Source organism: Colletotrichum destructivum, chromosome 11 (assembly GCF_034447905.1).
Source record: "Colletotrichum destructivum chromosome 11, complete sequence".
In the NCBI taxonomy this organism is placed as follows: Eukaryota; Fungi; Ascomycota; class Sordariomycetes; order Glomerellales; family Glomerellaceae; genus Colletotrichum; species Colletotrichum destructivum.
In genome coordinates this window covers 50,665-75,610 of record NC_085906.1, presented here as the reverse complement: position 1 = coordinate 75,610, position 24,946 = coordinate 50,665, and the positions used below count along the sequence as shown (strand labels likewise).

Sequence of the window (24,946 nt, the reverse complement as noted above, 5' to 3'; positions counted from 1 at the left end):
TTCTTACAAATACAGCAGAATGCGTAGTAAGCAAAACATAAGCAGAGTCTATAGCATTAGGAGAGACAGCCTTGCTAATGCTAGTGATTAGTGTACATCCATGAGGAAAAGGGCTAAAGATGAAGCGTCCCGCAATCACACAGGGTCTTCTAACCCACAATTAATACAAACACAGCGGAATGTATAGTGATCAAGGCACATACAAAGTCTCCTGGCCTATAGTTCTTACAGATGCATGTAAATCAAAACATGACGTTGAAAACTGTAGATGTAAGATGTAGGCCTGACTTTAAAGGGAGACATTGGGGCGGCACCCGACGCTGAGCGAGCGAAACTGCGCCGCCCAGCGGTCCCCGGCGCGCAAGGCCTCGTGGACGGACAGGGCGAAGGACTTGACGGCATGCTCGGGGAGCCCGTGGTTCTGGTACGAGCGGCCGATGGCCTCGGTGGCGGTCAAGGTACCGTGCGAGTCTGGGATGGGTTCTGTGCACCAGATACGGGCAATGCAGCCGCGCAGGCCGCGCGTGTCGGTAGGATGCGGCTCGGCAATGACGTAGACGCGGAACTCAACCCCCGCGAGGGTTTCGACGTACTTTTGGAGGAACCAGTGGCCGTTGGGATCGCTGGAGGGCGTCGCGCGGCGGACGCACTGCCTCTTCCGTGGTGGCGGCTTTCTCAAGGTGGCGGTGGTGGTGCAGGTGAGTCTGACGGCTTTGCTGTCGTCGATGGTCGCGTGGCCCGAGGAGCTGCTCCACGAGCGCTTCTTGAAGTCACGGGCGACGTCTGCGAGCGTGCACGGTCCTGCGCTGAAGCACGTCTTGGGCCGCCACGTGTGCTGGGCCTGGGAGACGCGGTCAAGGGCGCGGATTTCGTCAAGCTTGTTGCCTTCGGCGTAGGCCTCATCCCTGGCTGGGTAGATGGTGGTGGTGCAGGTAGCGTTGGCGTCGACGAGGTAGGTCTCGAGATAATTGTAGCGGCTGACAACGGCGCGCTTCGAGCCGAGGCTGGTGTCGACGAGGACGATGTCGAGCTTGTCGGACTGCGAGTCGAGGTTGATGTCGGGGTGGGAGTGGAGCGCGTTTGCGCGGAGCAGGGCGCTGACCGTCTTACGGGTGTAGAGGACGAAGCCCGGCGGGGGCTTAGTCGATGTCGATGCAAGGTCGAGCTGGAGGTTGCAAGCGAAGAGGCCAGCGAGCAGCGACTGGTCGAAGGCTGTAATGCCTTTTCTCGTGTCGGGCGCAATGAGCCCGCCGAATTCCTTCTTCAGCCGAAGCAGGATTTCCGGGCTTGTGAGCTACGGGCTATTAGCGAGGAGATGGTTGAGCGTGACGGCGCAGAAGGGGGCCTCGACTGGATTGTATGGCGGCGATGTAGCGGCCGGGGCGCTGCGTACGTCTTCTCCTTCTCCATCTTGTTTGTACGTGTCATCATCGTCCCCCTCTACGACGCACCACATCGTGAAGGGGAGGGTGCCGCCGCCCTGAAAGTCTGCCGGCACGGGTTCGGGCTCGGGCCCGTGCTCCGGCTCCGGCTCCGGCTCCGGATCCGGCCCCGTAAGGTTGGGTGTTAAGGTCCCGCGGTGGTGGTCTGGAATACCGGCGGCTGCACGATGAAGAGTGCCGGGGATGACCGGGTGGCGTTCCGACTCGTGCTGCTTAACAAGCACGACCCTGTCACAAACGGTGCAAAAGCCGTGGGGCTGCTTCAGGTGGCTTGAGTAATGTCACTTTGTAAGACTAGTTGTTCCGTGAGTTCAAGCAGTGGTTATTCCTTCCAGCTGCACGCACTCATTGATTATCTCGACATATGCTTAGCTTACCTCATAGCCTGCAGTCTCCAGGTCTCTCAGTTATCCTGCAAACGCAAACGCAAAAGCACACAGACGGGATCATGCCTCCAGCCGAAGCACAGGATGTTGGCTTTGAGACCGCCCTTGCCTTGGCGCGTTGTGTTGCTTAGGGCCGACACGGCTCTACAGCCTATGTATGCGGCTCTAGTTAAAGAGACTTAGGTGAAGATGACGACAAGAATAAGAGCCTTCTCTACTTGAAGCCCTCTTCCTACCAATCTCTTCTTGTGCGCTTGCAGAGTGAGATATGCTTTGGACTCGACCTCGACCTCGGCAACTCCGACTCCGACTCCGACTCCGACTCGGAACCAGAGTACGATGCTGACACCGACCCCGAGTCCCTCCTTGACAAGCTTCGGATCGAATACGACCCCATCAATGGCCTTCTGAGCTTCAAAATGCCCGAGTCGCGGATCCACTCCGCCTTTGCTGCCCAGGTCTCCCACAGCATCACTGCTGCCACTTGCCCTTTCCTTCCAGTCTTCCAGGCCCTCGGCGCACCCAATATCACTCTCATGCCCGGTAGCAGCACGAACAACAAGATCAGGGGCAACAGGTATCCTGATATTTCTTGGGGCCGCCTCTGTCTGGAAACAAACCCGCCCGTTGTCGCCAAAGTCGCCTACACCGACCCGACCAAACTCTCCAGACTGCAAAGGAGGTGCGAGGGCTTCCTCAAAGGCACGCATGGCCTCCGCCAGGTCCGTACCGTCATTGCTTTCAATATTTACAATCCCACCGCGCCGTCCAACTTGGTGGCCATCATGCATCACCTCAACCAGTGCTCCGTTGGCGTCTAGGTTACGCACAACGGCATAGTGTCTAAAGCGATGGACTGGACTCCGTTTGACGCCGACCTCGATTTGTGTCTGTACACCTCGGACATGGTCCTGGACGTGGCAAATCTTCCTGATGATTAGGTTTGCCGGACTTTACAAATGAGGTTCAAGCCCCCCCTTATTTAACCTGTTCCTTTCCTTGCTGCCCTCTGCTTTTCTCTGCTACGAGATATTACTGTACTAAGTAGGATGAAACTTGTTGACTTCCCGTTTTTACAGTTCTAAAGAGGATTCCGGACTCGACGAACTTGCCAACATCCGTATTCCTTTCAGCGACCTCCGAGGTTTTCTTCGAGTTGCCGGGCAGAACGCCATTTGAGACTGAGACATCCCTGAGGACGACATCCTGGAGGAAGAGAATGAGCTGGAGACTAGCGGTCATACACGGGCCCCGTCCTTACCAGAGCATCACCTTCTCCTCCTCCATTCATCTTCTTCCATTCCATTGCTGTTCCGTCCTCCCCCGACTCATCCTGCCGCAAGCCCTGACGCAACCAAGGGTATCCTGCGGTCTCTTTTCTTTCCTGCGCATGCAAAGCAGCACTTTAATACACCACCTAGACCACACCATCATACGCTAGTCTAGCTTCGGACACTCCCTTTACCCCAGTCAACATCACCTAAGCCTTCAACATCTCTAACAAAGAGCAGGTTCATTACAGTACGTCAGAATGCTTGACCAGCTTAGGGCCTGCAAACACATGTTCCTGCACTTGGAAACGGCAGTGTTCAAGTGTAGGTTTATATTCATGATCGAGGACACGAAAATGAACATGGTCAGAGCTGCCTGCAGAGATGGACGAGGACGCATTCAGGATGATGCCAATGCACAGGGACTCGGTAAAGCCAATGACCCGGTACATGAGGTGATACGTGAATGGAATAAGATACAAGACAATACGCAGGATCTGTCACGCCTGCATGATAATTTACAAGCTCCAAACTCCTCATCCGCGAATGCGGTTTTCAATACGACTCTGAAGGCCTTTGCTTCGCCGGTCACGTCATGGGCCTTGTGATCGATCAAAGGCGAGAACCTGGTCATCAACGATGGCAATGGCACGTGTTGTCTTATTCCCAAGACGCAGTTGAGGACCACGAGCATGTCCTGCTTCTGCACCTAGGCGGCTCTATGTCACAGGACTTCATCGACCTCAGGAGGTGTACATGATCATGACACAAGCCGCAGTGCGCGGTCAGGACCACATTCCCATCGTCACTCAAGAACGTGTTGTCATAGTTCTGCTTATTCACTTACGTAGAAAAGCGACTGAACATGCCCTTGGGCTCAGACGCCAACATGATGTAGATCGTACGCAGGATCTGCTTCACAACCCAGCTGGTGTTCGACCAACAGGAGCAGGGAAGAAATCGCCCGTGGCCGCGCATGAAGCCAACTGCTTGATGTTACACAGACTGCTAATGTGCCACCCTGATTGATTCATAGACTTGCGAATCCTTCATGCATCCACGCCTCCTGAAATATAACTACCAAGCCGATGCCCCCTTGAGTCCACTAGAAGGACCTTGCCTGGAATGCTTACCTCAATTATCAGCTCCGGTACATGTCTAATGCTAGCCTGACCAAGTTCTTGCTGCCATTCCTAGTTCTTTTGCTTTCTACACCTCCAATATTTACCGGCACCATCTTTCCACGCCGTGGATTCTTGTCAAAATCGGGTTTTGCGGTCATCTCTCCCTCCAGGCCCTTTGTATACCTGGTTCTTGTCATGCTCAATACTCGGCCTGAGGACCATCACTAACGTCGGCGCGACAAGTAGGGCACTTGTCGAAAATGTGCCAGCATTGCAAGCACAACACGTGTCCTGCGTCATCGTTCGCGGTCAGACCAAGGTTACCCAAGGTGGGAAACAGGAATAGAAAAGCAGGGATAAGGAAAAGTTTACCACAACTCATGAGATGGAAAAGCTCCTCTTCCATACAACAAGGGCATTCCCTGTGTTGAGGGGCAAAACATTTGACCGCCTTTTGGGTCCTCTGGCAGCATTGTGACGATCTTTGAAGGCAACATTTGTAGGACATCTAGAGACATGGCGGGACCCACTCAGTGAAATGGTCATGAAGAGAGAGAGAGAGGAAGAGGAAGAGGTGATGCCGACTTACATGGCGGCATTCCGTGAACATTTCAGTTTTGATTACGTCGTCGCTGCATTGACAGTTCCGAAGGTCTGGGGGAACGGGCAGAACAGGTCTGCCACTTGTGTGGTTTTGGAGCCAAGCCAACACCTTTTCGTGGATCGCGATGCCCTCCATCAGCTTGAACCTCAACCTCAAGGGCGGAAATAGACTTGACCACGTGCAATATTGTATCAAAGTAGATGTCATTCGCTCGGGGCGGTGGTTTTTTGAGTTGCTCCTGATTTTTCGGTTGAGATGCAGAGAGGGTTCGGAACGACAACAGGTCTTGGTTGTTCGGTGGCGGTAGTGGTGAGGGTGATCTGGCTGAAGGCGGTTGAAGGTCTGGTTGGTTGTTTGTCAGGCGCATGTCGACTCGGTTATTCGTAGAGGTTCTCGTTCTCGTTCTCGTTCGACGGCTGGGCGGGGAGGAAGGTATCTCAGCATCGCGTCTCCGCCTTCTACGTTGAGAGCGGCGGCCTGATTCAGATGCCATCGCATCGGGTTCGATCACAATCGGTTCTCGTGAAGAGTTGCCAGGTACAGACCCAAAGTCAGGGCTCGCCATGGTGGACAGTCATAGGTTGCAAAAATGATGCGTGTAACCCACAGCGGACAGGAGCAAATGCGAAAGACGGGAGGAACAGACAAGCACAAGATAAACAGGAGGACAAAAGATCAGAAGGAGAACAGACAAGCTTGCCAGCAAGCGAGTGTCATCCAGAGTGTGTGGATTCCTAGACACTCTCCCGTTTGTTCCCACAAGACTCAAGCCTCCCGTGCCTGATACACAGGACCGAAGAACCGGCCAATGCCCCACAGCATGTGAAATGTTTCTGTTTGTGCACACGGCAGATACCTACGTATTCGTCTCAAGCAAATGTGCCTAGGTAGGTAGGGCTGATCTGGAACAGAACAGTCTTCTTTCCATTGTTCTGTGATCCAAGCCAGGCTGTCTTCAATACTGATGCACCTGGAGTCTGTGAAGACTGTGGAAAGTAACGGGCCAACTGATTGTGTGTATGTGTGTAACTAGGATCATATCGCCAACTGGTGGAATCCACGGTCCCATTTCTCACGAAGGCTGTTCATCCCCTGAGCACCATGCGTTTCTGGTCCCTACAGAGTTCTGTTCACAAATAAACAGGTGGTTCACGCATGCCGCAGGTGCGTGTGGACACGCGCAGCCTCTATCAGATGACGGAAGCTAGTGGGAGCTAACGGGAGCTAGTAGGGATTGGCAGACGCTAGCGGCAGCTAGCGCGATCTACTCACCAGATGCCTGGCCTGGCTGCTTCCTAAAAATAATGATGGACGTGTTCCTTGGTTGATGCTGTTAGGCCTGCATAAATAAGAGATAGAGAATACCAAGAAACGTAACTTAACCAAAGAGGGAGATGCCCCCTATCACATATTACATTAATTGGGCACATGCACGCCTATTTGGACAGAATCCAAGCAGAACTACAGAACTCAAGAACCGTGGTTGTGAGGTGTTGTTGGTGGAGCCGAGTCGCAGCTGTGGGGCCGCTGTGGGAGAGAGCGAGGAGCGAGCGAGGGAGGAGAGAGGGGACAAGATGTCATGTCAACCTGCGGTAGAGGACTTCGCGATAAGCAATGATGGTGTTTGGGAAGGATCAACTCCGAATTCCGTTAAGGAAAGCTTGGGTCTGAGAGTCGAAATTGCCTGATTTGGAAGACCAGTGCGGAAGTGGGTTCGCAGACAAAGCACATTGCCTATTACGTGACAGCGCGACGCGACCAATCCAATCAACGCGTCGCCCACTACCTACCCGTACCCGTTCCTTTCTGTCCATACCTTCAACACTACCTTACCTACCTGCTTCCCTCCTTTGTCTTATCTTCTCATAAATCAGGCTTCTTTCCGCTGCCAATTGACATCCCCTGGCCCGCTCTCGTCCATGTCTTTTGCCCCCCTCAACACACAGCAGCTTTTTCTCGTCTCAACGACACGCTTACGCGCCTCAATTTCCTTGCGCCCGGTTTGCGCTCGACAACGACAATGGCATCCTCGTTAGTCTTTAGGTAGTACTCCAAGATGACTTCGCACGCGAGAAGTAACCTGCTAATTAGTCTTAGTCTTTCCCCTAGTGGGCCCCCCACTTGAGGTGTCAGACTTCGATGGTCGCTTCGACTCTTAAACGCAAACCTGCACGACTCCTTATGGAACCAGACTGTGATAGTCCCTTGCAAAGCCCTCTGCGTCTTGAAGGAAGCGGTCGCTTCTTGTATGTTTTACACTTTTTGCGCACTACTATTCGCTTCTCCCCCTTGCTGCTGCTGCTGCACGTTCTGGTTAATTGACTCTTATGCCAGTGCAAAATTGTCATGTGCCGGCGATGTCCTCGGTAGGTCGAGAGCATGATGAGGCGTCTACGATACCAAAGTCTTACTGTGGTCCACTCCCGCTGGCAGCGTCGACAGCTCCCCACTCGTCGCTGTCGTCGTCGTCCACGGCCCAGTGTTGCCGCAGCAGGCCTCCCCCGATATCACGATTCAAGCTGTCAACGAGAGCGTCGCCAATGACAGGGCTGACGCGCCCAGGGGTCCCCAGACGGACGGCAGCCAGAAGGGCGACCCCTCTGGACGATTCACGCGGCGACGTGGTTGCTGCTGGAGCAGGGAGGAGGATGAAGAGGGTGCGGTATGACAGCTGGGGGGGAACTATGAATGCGGCTGTATCTCGGTTCAGGTGTCGAGCCGGCAGTTCTGTGATTACTACTGATGAATTTATTAGAAGCACTAGAGGAGCAGGAGGAGGCATTACTGTTAATTCCACAATCTCTTGGTCCGGGTTCTGAACTGGTGGCATGTTTATCTCTGCCGTCATTTTGATGTGGGTCTGATGGAGCGACAGTGCTTGTTTTTATCAGTTTGGGGGCTATGATCCTGGTAGAATCGTCTTTGTTGATGGCGAGACTTGTCTGAGCTGGCGGAGAATCTCTCAACCGTGGCAGCTATTGCGGGAGCACCCCCAAAAGCATCCTAGGCAGCGTTGTCAGGACGGAGCTGTCCAAGTGCATTCAAAGCAGGGAGTTTGCCTAGAGTAGGCGGCACAATCTTTTCATCCACGATGTCCCTTGCGCCCCATCATTAGGTCTTTGAAGTGCCCTAACATCGTCTCTCTAACATGCTGTCTTTGCGACCTCAGCTTTAGGAGAAAGGCCCCGAGATCGATGGCGAGACTTTGAAGCGTTATTCCCTAATTAACTATGGCATCTATGCCCAAGTCGTCGTCGTCGTCGTCGTCATCGCCACCACTACCACCTTCAGGGCATCGTGCTCGCCTGCCATGGTGTTGGTTTACAGGGATCGGCGTTAGTGGATGATTTCGGAATTAAGTTCCACGGCCTCCCGCCATCACCGGCCATCGAGTTCTTGCCCGGCATCATCGTCCACGGTCACCAGTGGCAATTCGTGGCCACGGTTCGGCAAGGATCCAAGGCAGTGTTGCTGACCGAAATCGACATTGGGACGACGTCAACCGAGTTTGGCGTCATACAGATCGTCATTGCGCTGGAGATTCTCAAGCGGTGGTCTGCCGAGGTCTTCTGGCCGGCTTTCAAGAGCGACGTGGTACATCATGGGCTTTCGATTGTAGGGGAATAACCTGGCCGTCACCTCGGAGCAACGCACTGGGTGTGGGGTCCGCCAATGTCGCATTCCTATGTATGGCCAGGCGTACGAGTTAGACGAGGGCGATGCGATTTCTCAGCATTGGTCTCTCGTGAGGGGTATTCTTGTGGAGGCTTAAGGACAAGGATTGTATAGATAGACGACGAGTTGTGTTCTCATTAATGCCTAGAGCGTGCTATCACATTGAGTCAGCAGCCCTTCTCTTCTGCAACTTGATGTCAAGTTGTCATTCAACAATATATTTTATGCTTAATGACCTCCTTCTCATGGCTTGTGAAAATAAGTTTGGAATGGCTTTAGAAGTATGCGTAGGAAGTCATCTTGATCATTGATCATACCTATTCTATACGCCCTCTTGTTATTACTGTATTAAGTCTTGTATTATTGAACTACACCCTGAGACAGATAAACAATATTCCAAGTTAGCTCTTGTATTTGTGGTTATTAGCGACGCAAGTGGCGGGTAGCCCCTAGCCGATATCGCAGGCCTACACCTGAGAGGCTAAATAAGGCCACTTGGCTTCGAAGACCCCAATAGAGGGTAGCTAAGTTGCGATTCATAATACGTTTTGACACAAAGTTTGAAAACAAGCAGCTTGTCTATTTTCTAGCCTATAGGTATGCAGTAGCTAGTGCCCTTTTCCCTATGTCTTCTCTCTCTTAAGAAAATCCCTTGTAGATGCAAAACCTAGTAGTCGAAGCTCATTTAAGGCTGTTTTCCAAGGTTTTCGAATTTTTCAAAGGGCTTAACAGGTAATGGTGTTTCGAATCCGGCAGTTCTCTGCGCAGTCTACATTTTCGGCAAATGGTCCAATACACTTGCAAACGTGGCCGGGTTGAAGGACGCAGCAGCATTCCTACTCGGTCAGATGATAAGCTTGGATCAGGGTGGCTTAAAACAAGAGGCAAGGGTCAACCTACTTTAGCAACAACGCCGCTAGCGATAGCAAATGCCGTAGCGAGAATTGCGAATCTCATATTGGATTGATGTTGGTTTTTAGTGTCTGGAAGATCTTGAGTTTTCAAACTGAAGAGGTGAGGTGTTGGCATGCTGGTAGACAAGCTTTGACTGAAGGGATAAAAGCTCTATTTATGTACAGATCCCTAACCTGGGAGAGTGTCCCAAAACAAAGAAGCTGCCAAGTCAAATTTACTGATCAGTCCGCGCTGGTTACTCATCTTGCGTGCTGATTCATTTAATATGGTTTAATACTCTACATAAGAGCAAAAAGGATGCGTTGCTGGACATCATTTGTGACAAAACCTAGAATGCCATCGCTTGAGTTGGCCCGACTCACTGTGTTCATGACTCGCTGAAATTAACGGTTAGGCCAGGGTTGACATGCATGGAAGGGACAGATGCCAATTGCTGGTAACCACACTGGAGATCTGTCAAGATGTCTAATGTTTTTAAGTCAGCAAAATACAGTAGACGTTGCTGATAAACTAAAGAATGGTGAGTGCATGGATCCATGAACCTTTTGGGAGCCCAGCCGGTCTCGCTACGGCTACAACACTTATTCCTACACAACTTCGAGCACTTCTATATCCTAGATTCCTATCCGCATGTTCCTAGTCTGCCAAATCGTCTTATACCTCTTACTTTTGCTTTCGCAACGAAACTAGACAAGAATCGGCAAGGGGCAATAAGCTGTCACACTGCAGGCTGAGAGCGGGATGTGATGCATGCAAAGAGATTACACTTCGCCAGAAGGGGGTTTGCTCGCCATAAGGAGTAAGCATCAGACAAACCCTAAAGCAGAAAAGAGACCAATGCGGTCGCAATGTGTACGAAGGGCCACACTCTTCTCAATCCTCAAGACCCGCTCCAGCTGTCTGAACAGACAAGCCGGAAGGAGAACACCTATCCAACTTACATGGAGTATGTGTACCTAGCAGGCTTTGAAGACACGATCTGTTTCCAAGCGCTCACAGGATCACCTGTCAGCTGCTTGAAGACCTGTTAAGCGGGTCAATTATGTGGCCTGTACCTTTTTTTTCCATGTTCAAGGTTTCATCCATCTGGTCCTTCCCTCTTTAACAAACAAAGTCTGTGCCGCTTGCGATAGGTGCTGGGGTGTCCTGCAGCCTTTCATTCTGTTAAGTCGCAATAGCCGCCTTGCTGACAGAAGGAAGGAGATAGAGGTGACGTGGGCGACTGACGCTAAAACAACTTGGAAAGCGGAAGCTTCGGAACCATCGGAGGCGTTTCCAAGTGTCTGTTGCAACTTTAGAATTGTTGTTTTGTTAGGGAAATGATTTGCTGTAAGTAGTGCAAGATAAGGGGGAGAAAAAATTCAATGTTAATCTAGTGATAGCCAAAAGACGACTCAAATACTAGCTTCTTTCAGCATGTTGCATCTAGGGGTACTTGTGAATGGACTTGAGGCTTAGGCACAAGGAGCGGACATAAGCTCTACTTGTTGCTGGAAAGGAAAATTGAAGTTGTCTTTGCAGCTTGGCTTGTTCACAGAACCCACTCTGTTCAGGGGCGAGCGGTGTGAAAACCTTTCACCCTTGCGACTTTCCCTTGAGCAGATTAGTGAAAACTCCCGAACGATGCGGCCAGCGGAGGAACAGACACCTCCTTGGCAATATAGGACCTTTGTGTTCGATAGTGGAGACACGCAAGTCTCCACAAGAAGAAAATACCATCCTAGGCCAAGCTGCTTGATTCTGGACCTGTGGGGAGCTGTTCCTGGTAAAAGTTAAAAGCTTCCTAAAACGCCTGCTCTGCTCCACACATAGAGAAACAGTGTTGTTGCAACCGTGACACTGTTATGAATATAATCGATAAGATACACACAATGTTCAATAGCTAATATTCTCTCTTACTTTAAGCTCAGGAGGGTACTATCTTAACCCTAATCGGCGAACTTGGGCGGGACGACGATAAGCTCGCCAGAATCAGACGTAACTCGCCAGCTCTTGTCTGGGGACTGTGGGAGCAAGAAACACCTTGCTGTAGGTTTATCGCTTGATGTCCAGGGGACAGGAGAAAAACTTACCATGCGAGACCCGGTGCCAAACAAGTCCCAGGTATGCGTCATAAAATGCTGCCTTCGTTTGTATTCCCCGCCAACCTCGCTGCCCACGAGCGAAGATTTGACGGTACCGAATCTGACGACCCAGACATGGTGGCCGAAAACGGCTGCTGAGAGCATCACCGCCGCCGCAAGTGTCCACAGCCATGATGTGATGAGGCCTCTGGGTCCTGCGACTGGAGATTGGTGCGCCTGAGGCCATCCGCGAAGGCGGCCTCACTGATGACAAGACGGTGTGGATCGAAATCGGCCCTGACGCCGTCAACACAGCCATGGTGCGCAAGACCCTGGCCTTTCGAGAAGCGGACCGCCTGCTGCCCACCCTCGGCTCGGGCGAGGAGAACTAGTTGCTTCTGGCCAAGCTCTTCGCCTCTGTGTACATCCGCGGGGTAAATATCGACTGGAAACACCTACCACCGGGATTACGAGTCGACGTTGCGGCTTGTTGGGCTGCAGGAATACGCGTTTGATCCGGAAGACTACTGGCGATTCTACGTAAATCCGAAGCCGCAGGAGATCGTCGTCGATAATACTATCACCAGCAGCAGCACGGCCGGCAAAGGCGTGCTGGATATGTCTTATTTGACGCCGTATCTGCAGTACCTCGCTCGCGAATCTGTCCAAGTTGACGACGACGGCGGATGCTCCATCGCTGCCGGGTTCTTCAAGATGATAGCCGCCTTCCAAGGACACCTGGTTGATGGAACGCCCATGTTCCTTGGATCGGCGTTTTGCGAAATGGCCTACGCGGCAGAGAACTACCTTATCCCCAAGCACCAGCGACTGGCCAAGAAGCCTCACGTCTCGTCGTTAGTCATGCACGGTCTCGAGATGAACCGGCCACTCATCATCAGCACGTCGACCGACGACTCTATGGTCTAGACTACGGCGGTCTGCGACAGACACGGCGTCCAGGTCGAGTTCAGTGTAACATCCGGCCAGGATGCCTATCCTTTGGGACGGGTTTCGATTTGGTTTGATTGTGGGGCCGCTCTGCAGACCAAGATTGGCCTCACGTCCCCTTTCCTCGTGAGGGCGCGGATGGATGCGCTTATTCAAGCCGTCAAGGGCGGACAAGGTCATGCTCTGCGCAAATCGGTCATCTATCAGCTCTTCGAGAGGTACATCGGGTACAGCCCCGGGTTCCAGGAGATCCAAGAATGCTTCCTCAGCCCGGAACGTAGCGAGGCCGCTTGCACCGTCCGGCTCCCGGCCTGCTCGTCTGCCACCGGTGACCGCGGCGCCTTCAACTTAGGTTGGCGAGACTGCGTATTCCACCTTGCAGGTCACATGCTCAACTGCCACCCAGACGGCCCATCAGCCGAGGCAAACATTGCCGTTGCCGTCCAGGGTTATGCCTCCCCTGCCACAGATCTCCGCCGCAGCCGCCCAAGTGGGCAGAATGTAGGGCATGCGCCATAATCTGCGATGTCTGGAGTAGAAGAAACCGTGTCTGTTTCGTAGCCAAGCGCAGGAAGTTAATGAGCTTTTCGGGTTGCTGCTAAGTCTCCTTGCTCGACTGTAGTGTCCCGAATCCAGCGATTTCAGTCTGTAAAGTTAGGCTGCGGCTCAGGATATTCAGGGCTGATGACGAGTGGCCATTGGTCGAAACTTCGACTTGAATGGGACATGTTGTTTGCATGGCCTTCCCGTGAGACGTGATATTGATCGAGAATATGAACCGGATCGGTTCATAGCCTTAATTTAATACTCTCAGGCAGCTGACTGTCGTAGATTTGTCTAGCGAGCTGCACATGGTCGGACCTAATGCTCGTTTGAAAGGTACATCTCGATATTCCTAGCTAAACGCTAGACTAGAACTCCCATGAGAGTGTCTAAATTGAACGTTAAAGATGGAGGAACTTTACCCATGACACATAAGGCTACCTAACACTTGTGATTGAGTTGGGCGGCGGCTGCTTGAATCCAGTAAGCGCAGAGCTGCGATGACGAAGTGGTTGCTAACAGCGCGTCACTGTGAAGATCCTGGGCACGCCAGACACCGCGCAGACTACGGAATCATGAGCCAAATCAAAATTTCATCTCGGCATCTTCATAGGGGAGGGTATTGTTTCCAGGGCGGTGTAGACGCTGCAAGGGGTGCGGCGGTGCCGCCCGGAACTCGGAGCCGCTGCCCCACCCCGGCGACTAAGGAGCAGATGATTCTCGGGATACGGCACTGACTAAATAAAACAGCTGCATCGCTGGCTAGTGTGTCCTGCCTAGCAGCACTTTGTGCTAGGCTGCGACCAGAGTTCAAGTGAACATGCACGGCGCGGCTGGACACAGCTGGTACTATACCACTCAATTAGAACAAGTAGGACAATTCTAGGACGAACTACATAAGGAAAAATTCTTCTGATTTTCATTCTCCATACTAATGCATGCAGTTGTATTGTATCTCAACAACAAAGAAACCCACTGTCGATTAGAGAGCCCCAAAGTGGATTAAGATTCCATTACGCCTTGACGGCAGGAATCCATTCAACTGTTGGGTAAGCGTAAGAACCATCCTTCATTGCCTCTGCGGGTCCGTACATGCGGACTAAAGTTCAATCAATTAGTGTAAGACTCCAGTATTAGAGAAGGATGCAGGGGGGTTGATGTCTAACTTACAGGTGACTTGACCAGACTCCGCTACAGGTAACCAATTTCCAGTCCAGTTCGCTGGCGGAGGCAGGCTTGAGACTTGCAACAGGACCTGGAAAGCACCGTCCCCAAAAGTGGCATTGGACCCATAAACCTGCCCGCCGTTGGTATATTGAATGTCTGGCGAACTGGAACTAATTGCGTATCTATCAATCTCGTTTGGAACAAGTTGTAGATTATCGTCATAGGTTCCGATATTCCAGAAACCGGACCCAATGATTGATGGCTTGGAATCGAAGGTGATCAATACGGACGTGCTGGTATTAAACCTGACGGTACCACTCAAGGGTCCGTCGGGCAGTATAGCTAGCGCTTGAGTCTGAAGGTAGTAGACAGACTTTGACACCAGACTGTCGTAGTTGGTCCCGAAGTTGCCTTGGAACGAAGGCTTTGGTATGGTCCAGTTCTTGCCAAGCTCCACCATATTAGCAAGATTTGCACTGGCTGCTGTAACAGAGTTGTTGGCAATTGTGGATGCTTCTTCCAAATCGATACCAGTCTGAGGAAGATAAGTGCCATTGATGAGACCAGCTTTGGATAGGATCCCACCAACGCGCTCGCGGTCCGAGATCGTCTGGGGGGGGTTGAAAGGGAAGAGTCTGGCTGCGAGCCTGAACTGTTCGTCGACACCAGAGACGGAGTCGGGTATCTCCATCTTTTCCAAAGACGGTACGGCGGTAGAGGCAGTTATTTCGACTTTGGCGAGCGCCATGGCATCCTGGTAAGAGCGGAGAGTGTTCAGATCTTCCGTGGTGACTTCCAAAATACCAAGCCTGGCAGCAATAGTGGCATAGGCCGTTGAGACTCGAATGGTTCCCTGGTAGTTGGAATTATTTTCGTTGGAAAGCCCGACTGGATTATCGTAGTCCCGTAGTAGACGATACTTGCCAGCCTGATGACCAAGAAGATTACTGATCTCGCCAACAGAATTTCCATACCTGGAGAAGAATCTCTGGCGTAAGTTTTGGAAGTGAAATCAATGAAAACTATGTTGCAAAACTTGAGGGGGAAAAAGAAAAAAAGAAAAGAAAAAACGTACAAGTCATAAACCACAAAGCTCCAGAATCGTTTCTGTTCAATCTCAGGAACAGTGAGAACTACGTCCGTTTCTGACAAGTCCAGAACACCATAAGAATAGAGAACATCAAGATTTGGCGCGGAAACACTGTTAGTTTCCACTGTTGGAAAGTCCCGAACGTTGTGAAACTCATTGACAGGGGTTGAGGAATTGAGTAACTTCATGATTCTTGCGTTGAAAATCATGGGATAGGTAAACTGTAGCCCAAGTTAGAATCATTGAAATCCGGTGCTAGGAACAACTCAGGCTACAATGATTGACCAAGCAGCTGCTTCAAGCTCGGTCTCGACCGGTGCATTTATGTCCAGGGTGACGGGCGACCTAGCATTGAGGGTAGTTCCACTGAGTTCGCGTGGCAGGTATGTTGCGACTTCACCAAAGGCGGCGGCCGGAGCAATTCCCAAGGACAAGAGTGAACCTAGGGCCACCCTAACAACCGATGCTCGTACCATTGCGTTGGAATAGAAATGACAAGCTGTAGAAGTAGTAGAAGAATTGAATAACGATGGACTTGTTGAGATAGATATTATGAGTTGAATCGAATTGTATTTCTAGTTCTTGCGACTTACAATGTATGATTTATATACTTACCTTTCTATCATTGTCCTCGGCTGTGGTGGAGTGGTCAACGATCAATTTAGCTAGCCAGTGGCTATATGAACCCGAACCCGAGGAAAACTGGGTCGCCTGAAATGATTGAAAGGGTTTACGACATGGAGTCTTACTAGGTTTTGGAGTTCTGTTAAGCCCCACCCCCCCCATTTCAAACAGGATTTCGATTAAAGTCCGGCCAGGAACACAAGGATAATTTTCAGGCTTGATGCGTACTTGCTTGTAGAAGAAACCTACTGCGTATAGGCAGCACCAGGCTCGGATTCCAACCCAGGTACGCCAGTGCACCATGCGTGTTTGATGCTCCACAGCGCAGAGAGGGCGTAGTTCTGTAAGCATCCATTCTTCTTTAGCCGGGAGAGAAGACTTGGAGAACCGCCGCACAGGACAAATTCAATGGATGCATGGGCCATTTGAGCTTTCTTTCCCTTGCTAGTGCCCGGCAACTAAGCTGTTTAAACTGCGGGGGGGAGAGGGTATGTGCCGCTCGGCTTGGCTCTTCTTGGCTCTTGGCTCGCGGCTCAACTGGGGACTTCCCTACGTATGACAGAAGCAGGCCATTCCAACAATGTTGACCAGACAGACCCTTTCAACCTCTCCTCGACAGTAGTCATCACAACATCTGCCCATCCCCTCAGAAACCAGAAGCTTTTTGACGCGTAAAAAAGCAGTACGCTGTAATGGGCAAGAATAACCAGAGCCAGACAATGGTTTTTGCGGACAAGATCAGGAAACGCTCTGGGGGCTCGCAGTGCCCAAAGAAACACGGCAAGAATTTCTGCCGGGACAAGAATTCCCGACATACGAGAAGCTTCAGGACCGCAGTCCTTGAAACTCTCGAGTAGTGTGGCTGAACTATGCCGAGTCTCTTGTCGTTGATGGGTAGTCTCTCGAACCTGCTCTATGTTCGCCAGCTGTCCCCGAAGTCTGGTAAGTCGATCGACGAGCTCATATAGGTCATGATGATGATGATGTAAGCCCGGAGTGTTTTTGTCTGATCCAGCAAAAAGCCCTCTCAGGGTCGGTAGGCTGCTGTCTGCGTTTGAAGCCGATAAGATGGCACCCAGGCCGGTTATGAGAGGGAAGATGTTGAGCAAACGATCAAAAGCTTGGGGGATGGAATTGCCGTCTTGGCCGCTTGGAAGCGAGGCAAATGCGCAAATGACGACGAGTATTGACGAGGCATATACGGCCTTGCAGTTTTTCGGGGTTAGTGTATTAAGGAGCGCCTCCCGTAAGCCTGCGACTGCTTGATCTTGGTGCCATGCGGCTTGGTGAAGATATACCTGTCGTCGGCCCAGGTGAACATGGCCAAGGTGGAGGGCAGAAAACGCCAAAAGCTCATGCATCAAGAACTCGCTAGAGAGCGCCAACTGAGGCACGAGGGTCCGTAGCCTTTCGGTCGTTTGAGGGGAGTAGGAAAACGTGCGATACGCGTCGGTAGTCCAGTGAACCATGAGTTCGACGGCAGGCAACCAATATCCAGGTTGCACTGAGGCGTTTCCAAAAGCAGTGATGTGCCACGGCTCCGATCTTAACGAGAACTGTTCATCAAAGCGCCGTGTTGCACTGCCAACAACAGACGACGGAGATGTCGAGATTTCTCCAACGGATGCCAAACTCACGTGGGTCATTGCCATTCCCCAGTCCCGGCTGTCCCGTCTGTCCTTCTCTTCTGTTGACTGCACCGTTTCGCGGGGTGATTCTTCTCCCTTGTGCTCCCCGCCTCCTGGCACCTTGTGGCTGACATGTGCATCTGTTTCTGCAACTGACACCACTTCAAGGCTACAACGGACGGCATGGCGTCTGCATGCGGTGCACGGAACCTTTTCATCGCACTGGGTAGGATATATATATGGATTAATTGAAGAAATGAATCACGACAGAGGTGGGAGGGTGTCTGTTCAAGAACCCACCTTGACTTTCCGCTTTTTGCATCTCCAACAACCATTTCGGGACTTGGTGTGCCCTAGCCTTGCCATTTTGCAACACCGACAACAGGTGATTGATTGTGTTACCAGAGTGTGTGCCGCCAGCCGCAGCCGTTGCCGGAGAACAATATGACCCCTGCCTCGGGCCTCAGAGGGAAACTCAAGCCGTTGTAGGCTATTGGATGAAATGACAGGGTTCAGGAAAGGAATGTGAGCGCGTATATGCAGTAAGTGTAGCTTTGGCGTGCAGTCATCGTAGACGAGACCTTTGAGGGCTAGGGATCTCTGAGGGATGCAAGAAGCTGTTTACTATCATGCGAGAGGAGGAAATCAGGGGCTGAAAGAATTGTGGCAGCTGACGTGTCTTGTGTAGTTACAAGCCTAACGCACAGGCCACACATTGGGCTGATCCCGAACCCGAGCTCAATATTGGGGAAATCTAGTACAGGTAAAGGAGGAAAAGGAGGCGGAGTAAAAGACGGATTTCTATAAAGTTTGTTTTCATTAACAGGGATCGACTCCCATTGCGCAGGAGTAAGTGCGGCTGCAGAGAGTGGCTGAGGCTTCACACTAGTCATACGGTGGAGCTACTAAACCAAGCTAAAAGAAAGAGTCTAGCATAACCGCCACCCTTTGCGTTAATTGCTAACTAACATTTAATACGCATAATTTATAGCTGCTGCACGCATTTACCTGCTTGTCACAGTTAGATATCTGACAGTGGTGTTTTCTGCAGATAGGCAGCTAAGGTTAATACCTAATAAACAGTAATTTAGTCTCATTAGTTTGTTAGGAATATTGCTGTATCTATTAGGTGCACAGTAATCAATTGTATATTTAGTAGGTGAAGACAACTCGTCTGCCTTCACAACCGAAGGATAATTCTTGCTAATGCATGGTCCTAATTAAGGACCACCCTTTTTTGTATATTTATTTATAATGCTGCGGCCTAGGCCTGCCGTGTCTTAGGACAGGAACCGTTTGGAGCGTTTGCTCCCCTTTACCCAAGTCTCTAACCGGTCGTAATCCCCCGTCCTACCTCCGCCGAATCCAAGCCCAAGTATTAGCACCTCCACCCTCTTCATTTCTACAGACAAGACGCACTTACTATTATCCTTACTGCCTGCGTCTGCGCTACGTTCGCTATTATAAGAAATGCCGACAAGGCGCAGAGCGACATGTGTGTGACGTGCGTATGGACTTGATTCAGGTTCCCTTTATCACTGTCTCGCCCTTTAGTGTCGACAGGCTGAGGGCGGCTGTAAACAATGGCTACCCGGTTGGTACAGCAAGTGATATAAGAGCTTACAAGCGCTGTCCAAATACAACCGAGTGACCTTCGGCACTTGCTGCACGGAGCGGGCTCATCTCTTCAGAAACAATGTGCCTCCCTGCAACTGCGTCGTTTCCTTTCTCTCACGATGACCAAAGCACGGAAGCAACTAGCCTCTTGACGATATTGAGGTTCAGGGGATCTCTCAGAAAGAATATACGACAACACTCTGACCGTAATGTCTCGAGCCATTTCCACAGTCTCAAAGATGTGATTTAAAGACTTTTGGTAAATGATGTCGATGTCCTGCAGAAGCTTATCTTGAAAGGCTGTCACAATATCATCTTGCACAATTTCCCGGCATATTTTGTCGTCGAGCTGAAGTTTTGCCCTCAGAAACCCTAACCTCGACGCCACACACGGCTGCACCTTGATGACAGCCGAGCCGACACGGCCGCCCCACCTCGGCCCCACCTCGGCGCCTGCAGACACGGATCGGCAGGAACCCCGACCGACGGCGTGGTCGTCGCTCGTCCACACCCCTAGCGGCACCACGACGACAGCCGAGTGCGTACGGCCGACCGCCTCGGCGCTTCCACCTGCCGTGGGACTCACCAGGCTGCATCGCCGCGCCGGCCTAACACGCTGCCGGACGCGCGTGCAGCTCGAGTGTCCATAAACTCGTCCAGTTCAAAACACTGCGGGTGCCTGCCGTTGTTGCCACGTGCAGGCTGCGCGAGAAGTCGCTTCGTGAGGGGATCTATGAATTCGATGATGAGGGCATTATCGACGACGACGAGATCATCCACGGCAGCCATGTGTCCCAGGTGTCCCAAACCACGTGATTCCGAAGGACCATTACCAGGGAGGGAGGAGATGGGACCAATGGAACGCAGTGGAATGGCTCAGAGGGTAGCGGCTGGAGGTGAGTCATCACTGCAATATGGAGGATCATTAGGTCGGGAGCAGCGGGAGGGCGTCTGCCGTATGGGAGGAGGAGCGCAGCGACGGACTGGCTGACACATAGTAGAGTGCGCCAAGGGGCTTGTGGAGCTAGCGTAAACAGGTGAACGAATGAGGCCAACGCAGTGAGGCACCAGGCCCTCCAGGCCGTCAACAAGTGGAGGCGGGCGGGGGACCAGGGGTCCCGCACATGAGTGCGGGCCAGACGAAGTGGGGGCATTAGCTCAGCATGGGGTACCGCACCAACGAGAGCAGAGACGAATATTAAAGGGCGAGTGCCCGCCATTTGTAGAGGCGCATTTTTTGTCGCTGCAATAACCACAGCTGCATCTGTTTGCATACTATTATTCGGCATGGATCACGACACATTTTGTGAGGTGCTGTATGAGGACACAGTTCCGAAGACGGGCGAGGATGACAAGAGTTCATCGAAATCTTCTACCTTGGAGGGGATCGATACATCGGATGGCAAGGAGTCTGACGGACAAGACCACCGCCTTGAATTCCGTGCAAAGTACGCATTGGTTACGTACAACCGTAGTCGTGTAGTTGATCACATGAAGTTCTATGAGTATCTTCAGTCTTCGATCAACGCACGGCTTTTGTCCCAAGGAAAGGGTGCTAGCACGAGAAAGTTGTTTCTTTATGGCGGACAGGAGTTGCATCAGGATGTTACGTCCCACTACCATGTTGTCATGGCTTTCAGTGAGAGACCGCACTGGAGAAACGCTCGAGAGAAGTTTGCAGTGAGTGTACCCGTCAACGGAGGGTCTGAGGTCGACACTCTGTCCATTCGCATTCAGCCTCTGAAGCGTGGTGAGACGCCGTCGCATTTCCTCGACTGGACGCAAGCGTATGTGTGCAAGGAAGGGAACAAGATGTTTGGCGAGCGCATTTATGCGGAGAATACGGTGTCGTCGAAGCGGAAGCGAGATGGTGAGATATGGTCTCAGGCCATTGAAATGGAGGATGAGGATGGTACTAGAAAGCTGCTCAAGAAGCACTTTCCGCAAAAGTACATCCAGTGCTACATCAAGACGGAGAAGTTTATTCAGAGTAAGAAGCGCAAGGTAGCAGTGGAGCATGTCCCGGATTTCCCTGTCAAGGGCTGGGTCGTACCTCCGGAGTTGCTGCAGTGGCGGAAGGAGAACTTCGGCATCGGGCGTGTTGGTAGGCCTATCAGTCTCATTCTCATAGGCCCTCCGAGGTGCGGCAAGACTCAGTGGGCGCTGTCGTTTGGCAGACCGGTGGAGATGTCAAACATGTTTTGTTTTGATGCCTTGACAGAGGATTGTACGCACCTTGTTGTAAACGATATGGTGGTGAAGAATTTCAAGCCGTGGGAAGAGTTTATGGGAGGGCAGATGAGGGTTAACGCAAAGGGTAAGTACAGAGCAAAGAAAGTGGTGGAGTGGGGGAAGCCCACTATCTGGACCTGTAATAAGGATAATGATCTGAGGAAGGACCCAGCGGTGAAGAGGTTTCTTGCGAGCTCGTCAGTTTTAGTGGTGGAAATTGATAAGAACCTATGGTGTGAAGATGAGATTTAGATAGCAACGGATGTAATCCTTTTGAAAATGAGAGTGATTCTTGAAAGATGGCGATGATTGTAAGATCCAGGTACAAACGGAGTCCGTAACAATGTGGAGTGAAGCGAATTTGTTCAGACGGGAAATGCCTAACCAATAGCGGGTTGCTGACAGACGCAAGGTGGCACAGCCGCCGAACACCAGCGACGGAGGAGCGGTCCCTGGACACTCCCCTTTTGCTGTGGCGCCGAAGTAAAGTGAAGTCTGTCTCAGCCGCTTTTGAGTGCCTGTAATTTCTTTGGAGGGTGTTCCAGGTGTCCCAAACCACGTCCTTATAGCTTGCGGAGGTGGTGCGGGTCGCAAGAGACTGCAAGATGCAGCCGACACTGCCATGACCCTCCATTGCGAGGTCAGGATGGCCCTCGCCTCCCGAGATGACGGCGCGGGAGCACAAAGCTGTTGCTCTATTGTGTCTCCTAATCGTTAGTATGTGGTAAGCCGCTGGCCTGCGAAGTCTGACGGAGAGGAAAGTCTTATTAGGTGATGAACGTATTGCTATTTCGGGCCCTGGCGGGTATAACAAAAGTGGTTATCCTGCGCCCTGGACAAGTTTTCAACTAAGAGGCAGTCCCTGATGAGCGGGATCGTTGCATTGTCGAAGCCGAGGTTCGTCTCGCAACACGGAGGAAGCATCATCAAAATTCTGCCTAGGCGTCAGCACTGACGAAGAGCGTGGGACGCCCATACACCACGAGGCCGCGTCAACCACTCGCACGGCACCAACGACGATCTTGCCTGCCTCCAGGGCGACTTTGGGCTCGGTCAGGTAGGCCCGAGGTCCCCGGTGCATCGCAAGCACTGCCGGGAACAACACCCACGAAGAAAATGGATGCTTCAAGGCAGTATGCAGCGTTGTCGATCGAAAGAAGATGGCGGCGAGGAAAATACGCGGCACGCGCGACTAAGACAGCGGCGTTGGTTGTTGTCGACGGGCGAGTGGGATTTGAAAAGCTAAATGCAAATGTGCGAGGTTTGCATGCTGTGTCTTTGACTTGCCGCGGTGCTCAGCTCCTAGTAGATTACTCTTACAAATTTTGCTAAGTGGAATCTCGATATTAGAAATGAATGTAAGCTGATTGATATATATATATTTATACAAACACAAAGCAATTGCTTTATAATTGTTCTAGCAATTATTACTGCAGTATTTCTCTTCATGATGATATCCATTAAGCTGTATAGTTTGTAATACTTTCTTTCTGGCACTAACAAACATTAATAAGGCTCTTTTGTAGCTGCTAGAATTCTAATGGCAGTGGATTTTATCAGTAGTATCAGAAATATGACTCCCATAACTGCACTGTAATACTGAAATTCTTTACTAAGTAGTTGATTCTTTTCAATTTGCAACGGCTCTCTAAAATGAGATGCTGTCTACTATTTAACAGGACTTACCTAGCCCCAAATGTAGAGAATGAAGCTTCGTACTTCGATGCCTCATACTCAATAAGGGACGCGTGCTTAGCGCTGCGAACAGTGGCCTTGATAGAAAATGGCTCACTGAGACTTTGGTGATTAAGTCTTTCGTCGTCAATGGGTCCGTTCTAAACGTCTTAGATGTTAATGACTAGTCGCCTGTAGCCGTGATATGAGATTTGGGGGGAAAGGAAATCAAACGAACCGGGGTAATCTCGAAACATAAAAGCAAACGGGCGAATGCGATGAACAGAGCCTGCTCCGCAACTTTCCAGCCAACGCAGATCCGACGTCCGCCACCAAAGCCCCAGAAGTTGGGTGTCTTGTCGACTCCAGGAGCGTCGATCCATCTCTCTGGTTGGAACTCGTGGGCGTTGTCAAACTCACTCGATACCCCGATCGAGTTGATTAGGAAACTTGTGCCGGCGGGGATGGAGTATCCGTCGAACTCGAGGTCCTGGGTGAGTTGGTGGGGAGGGATTACGGGGACAGTCGGTCGCCAGCGCAGAACCTCCTTGATCATGGCGGCTACATAGGGCATCGCCGACATGTCAGACATGCGTGGAAGCCTGATCGAGTCGCCTTGGGCGCATACTCGATCGACCTCTTGGCGTGCCCTTGCCTGGGCCTCGGGGCGCGTGGCCATGGCCATGATGAAGACGTTGATGGTCATGCGCGTGTTGTCGCCACCGGCGGCCATGACAGAGGTGGCCAGGTACATTGCCTCTTCGTCGTCTCCGGAGAACCTCATGTCTGGATGGAGAAGAACGTCGCGGACGAAGGAAGGGGGGGCAGAGCCGCTGGTCACGGCGGCCTTGATGGGCTCCCACCATTCCTGGAAAACACGGCGATGGAACAGGCCCATCCGAGTCCAGAAACGCCGCCAGGGCTGCAGAGCATGGGGGAGTTTGCTGAAGACGGGGAAAAAGTCGACGTAGCTCCGGTTGATGCTCGTGACGAACTCCATCGTCACCCTCTGATAGTCGTCGAGCTGCGCTCTGGTCTTGTTCAGGGGGTAGCCCATGACGATCCGGTAGAGGACGGACGTGGCGTATCGAAAGTTGTGTGCAAACCACAAATCGGGCTCCCGGAGATATCGTCGCAGCATGTCTACGCTCTCGAGCTCCTGCATGCCAGCGTAGACTTTGAGACTCGAGCCACTGAGCAAATGGTGCATCACACGGCGTCCCTCTTTCCATTCTTCTTCCTGCCGTATCACCGTGCGCTTTCCGTTGCTCACAAGGTCACTCGCGACGGGCATGTAGGGCCTCTCGTTGGTGATTTTACCTCGCTTGGCTATGAGTTCCGAGACGACGCGGTCCGAGTTGAGCACAACCCACGTCCTCGATCCCATGTGCAGCGTCACCATTTCGCCATACGGTACCAAAGAGGCCAGCTGCCGAATGAATTAGCTAACAGCACTTTCTATCAGTATGATAAAGGCCGGAGACCTACCCAATTATTGAAAGAAAGGGGTTCGCGGCGGGCTTGCATCATCTGAGACAGGTTTCCCAAGACTGGTACGCCTGGCGGCCCCGGGGGCATTGCCCACTTCTTCTTTCCAAGCGACCATTTCAAGTCGATGGGTCTCAAGAAGTGAACAAGCACTACGCAGCTGCTGCATAGAAGGAAAAGCACACCCATATAGGGGTAGAAGAAGATTTCGACCAAGTACATGGTTGAATCCAACAGACAGTAAACGAGATAGGATCCAACTGTATTCGGAATACGAAAAGTTGGGAACGAAGAATGTCTGATGCAAGCACAGTTTTACCAGCTGAAAAAGAGACAAGAGAAGGAAGCCAAGAAGCAAGGATATCATTCAATAGGTACGCGGATGACCGGATCAAAAAGAAAAGAAGGAAATGAAGAAGGTAGGATTATAATTGCGAGAATACAAGCGATTGTTG

General features: G+C 51.6%; 7 protein-coding genes across 7 annotated transcripts; 2 read left to right on the top strand and 5 right to left on the bottom strand.

Moving 5' to 3' along the window:
- Positions 1–289: 289 nt before the first annotated feature.
- On the bottom strand, positions 290–1,456 carry CDEST_15205 (uncharacterized protein; the record flags this gene model as incomplete). The annotated part of the gene is made up of 2 exons (XM_062931361.1): positions 290–1,294; positions 1,352–1,456. The coding sequence occupies 2 exons, from the start codon at positions 1,454–1,456 to the stop codon at positions 290–292; spliced, it is 1,110 nt and encodes a 369-aa protein (XP_062787412.1).
- Positions 1,457–1,890: 434 nt separating this feature from the next.
- CDEST_15204 (uncharacterized protein) lies at positions 1,891–2,649 on the top strand (the record flags this gene model as incomplete). Its single annotated transcript, XM_062931360.1, has 2 exons — positions 1,891–1,945; positions 2,012–2,649. 2 exons carry the CDS (start codon positions 1,891–1,893, stop codon positions 2,647–2,649), a joined length of 693 nt encoding a protein of 230 aa, XP_062787411.1.
- A 6,445-nt stretch (positions 2,650–9,094) lies between these two features.
- CDEST_15203 (uncharacterized protein) lies at positions 9,095–9,531 on the bottom strand (the record flags this gene model as incomplete). The annotated part of the gene is made up of 2 exons (XM_062931359.1): positions 9,095–9,338; positions 9,403–9,531. The coding sequence occupies 2 exons, from the start codon at positions 9,529–9,531 to the stop codon at positions 9,228–9,230; spliced, it is 240 nt and encodes a 79-aa protein (XP_062787410.1). The 3' UTR covers positions 9,095–9,227.
- A 4,453-nt stretch (positions 9,532–13,984) lies between these two features.
- Positions 13,985–15,437, bottom strand: CDEST_15202 (uncharacterized protein; the record flags this gene model as incomplete). Its single annotated transcript, XM_062931358.1, has 3 exons — positions 13,985–14,070; positions 14,142–15,112; positions 15,214–15,437. The coding sequence occupies 3 exons, from the start codon at positions 15,435–15,437 to the stop codon at positions 13,985–13,987; spliced, it is 1,281 nt and encodes a 426-aa protein (XP_062787409.1).
- Positions 15,438–16,385: 948 nt separating this feature from the next.
- CDEST_15201 (Putative zn(2)Cys(6) fungal-type DNA-binding domain, fungal transcription factor) lies at positions 16,386–17,846 on the bottom strand (the record flags this gene model as incomplete). Its single annotated transcript, XM_062931357.1, has 2 exons — positions 16,386–17,702; positions 17,781–17,846. The coding sequence occupies 2 exons, from the start codon at positions 17,844–17,846 to the stop codon at positions 16,386–16,388; spliced, it is 1,383 nt and encodes a 460-aa protein (XP_062787408.1).
- Positions 17,847–20,354: 2,508 nt separating this feature from the next.
- CDEST_15200 (Putative geminivirus AL1 replication-associated protein, CLV type) lies at positions 20,355–21,581 on the top strand (the record flags this gene model as incomplete). Its single annotated transcript, XM_062931356.1, has 1 exon — positions 20,355–21,581. Exon 1 carries the CDS (start codon positions 20,385–20,387, stop codon positions 21,579–21,581), a length of 1,197 nt encoding a protein of 398 aa, XP_062787407.1. The 5' UTR covers positions 20,355–20,384.
- Positions 21,582–22,770: 1,189 nt separating this feature from the next.
- On the bottom strand, positions 22,771–24,830 carry CDEST_15199 (Putative cytochrome P450). Its single transcript, XM_062931355.1, has 3 exons — positions 24,492–24,830; positions 23,242–24,432; positions 22,771–23,164 (listed from the first exon to the last, which is right to left on the bottom strand). Exons 1-3 carry the CDS (start codon positions 24,711–24,713, stop codon positions 23,012–23,014), a joined length of 1,566 nt encoding a protein of 521 aa, XP_062787406.1. The 5' UTR covers positions 24,714–24,830; the 3' UTR covers positions 22,771–23,011.
- Positions 24,831–24,946: the final 116 nt, after the last annotated feature.

Coding starts and splice junctions, on each gene's coding strand:
- CDEST_15199 (XM_062931355.1), bottom strand. CDS start 24,713: ATGTACTTGGTCGAAATCTTCTTCTACCCCTATATGGGTGTGCTTTTC. Junction 24,433..24,491: donor CCCTTTCTTTCAATAATTGG/GTAGGTCTCCGG, acceptor TTCATTCGGCAG/CTGGCCTCTTTGGTACCGTA. Junction 23,165..23,241: donor TATGTTTCGAGATTACCCCG/GTTCGTTTGATT, acceptor TAAGACGTTTAG/AACGGACCCATTGACGACGA.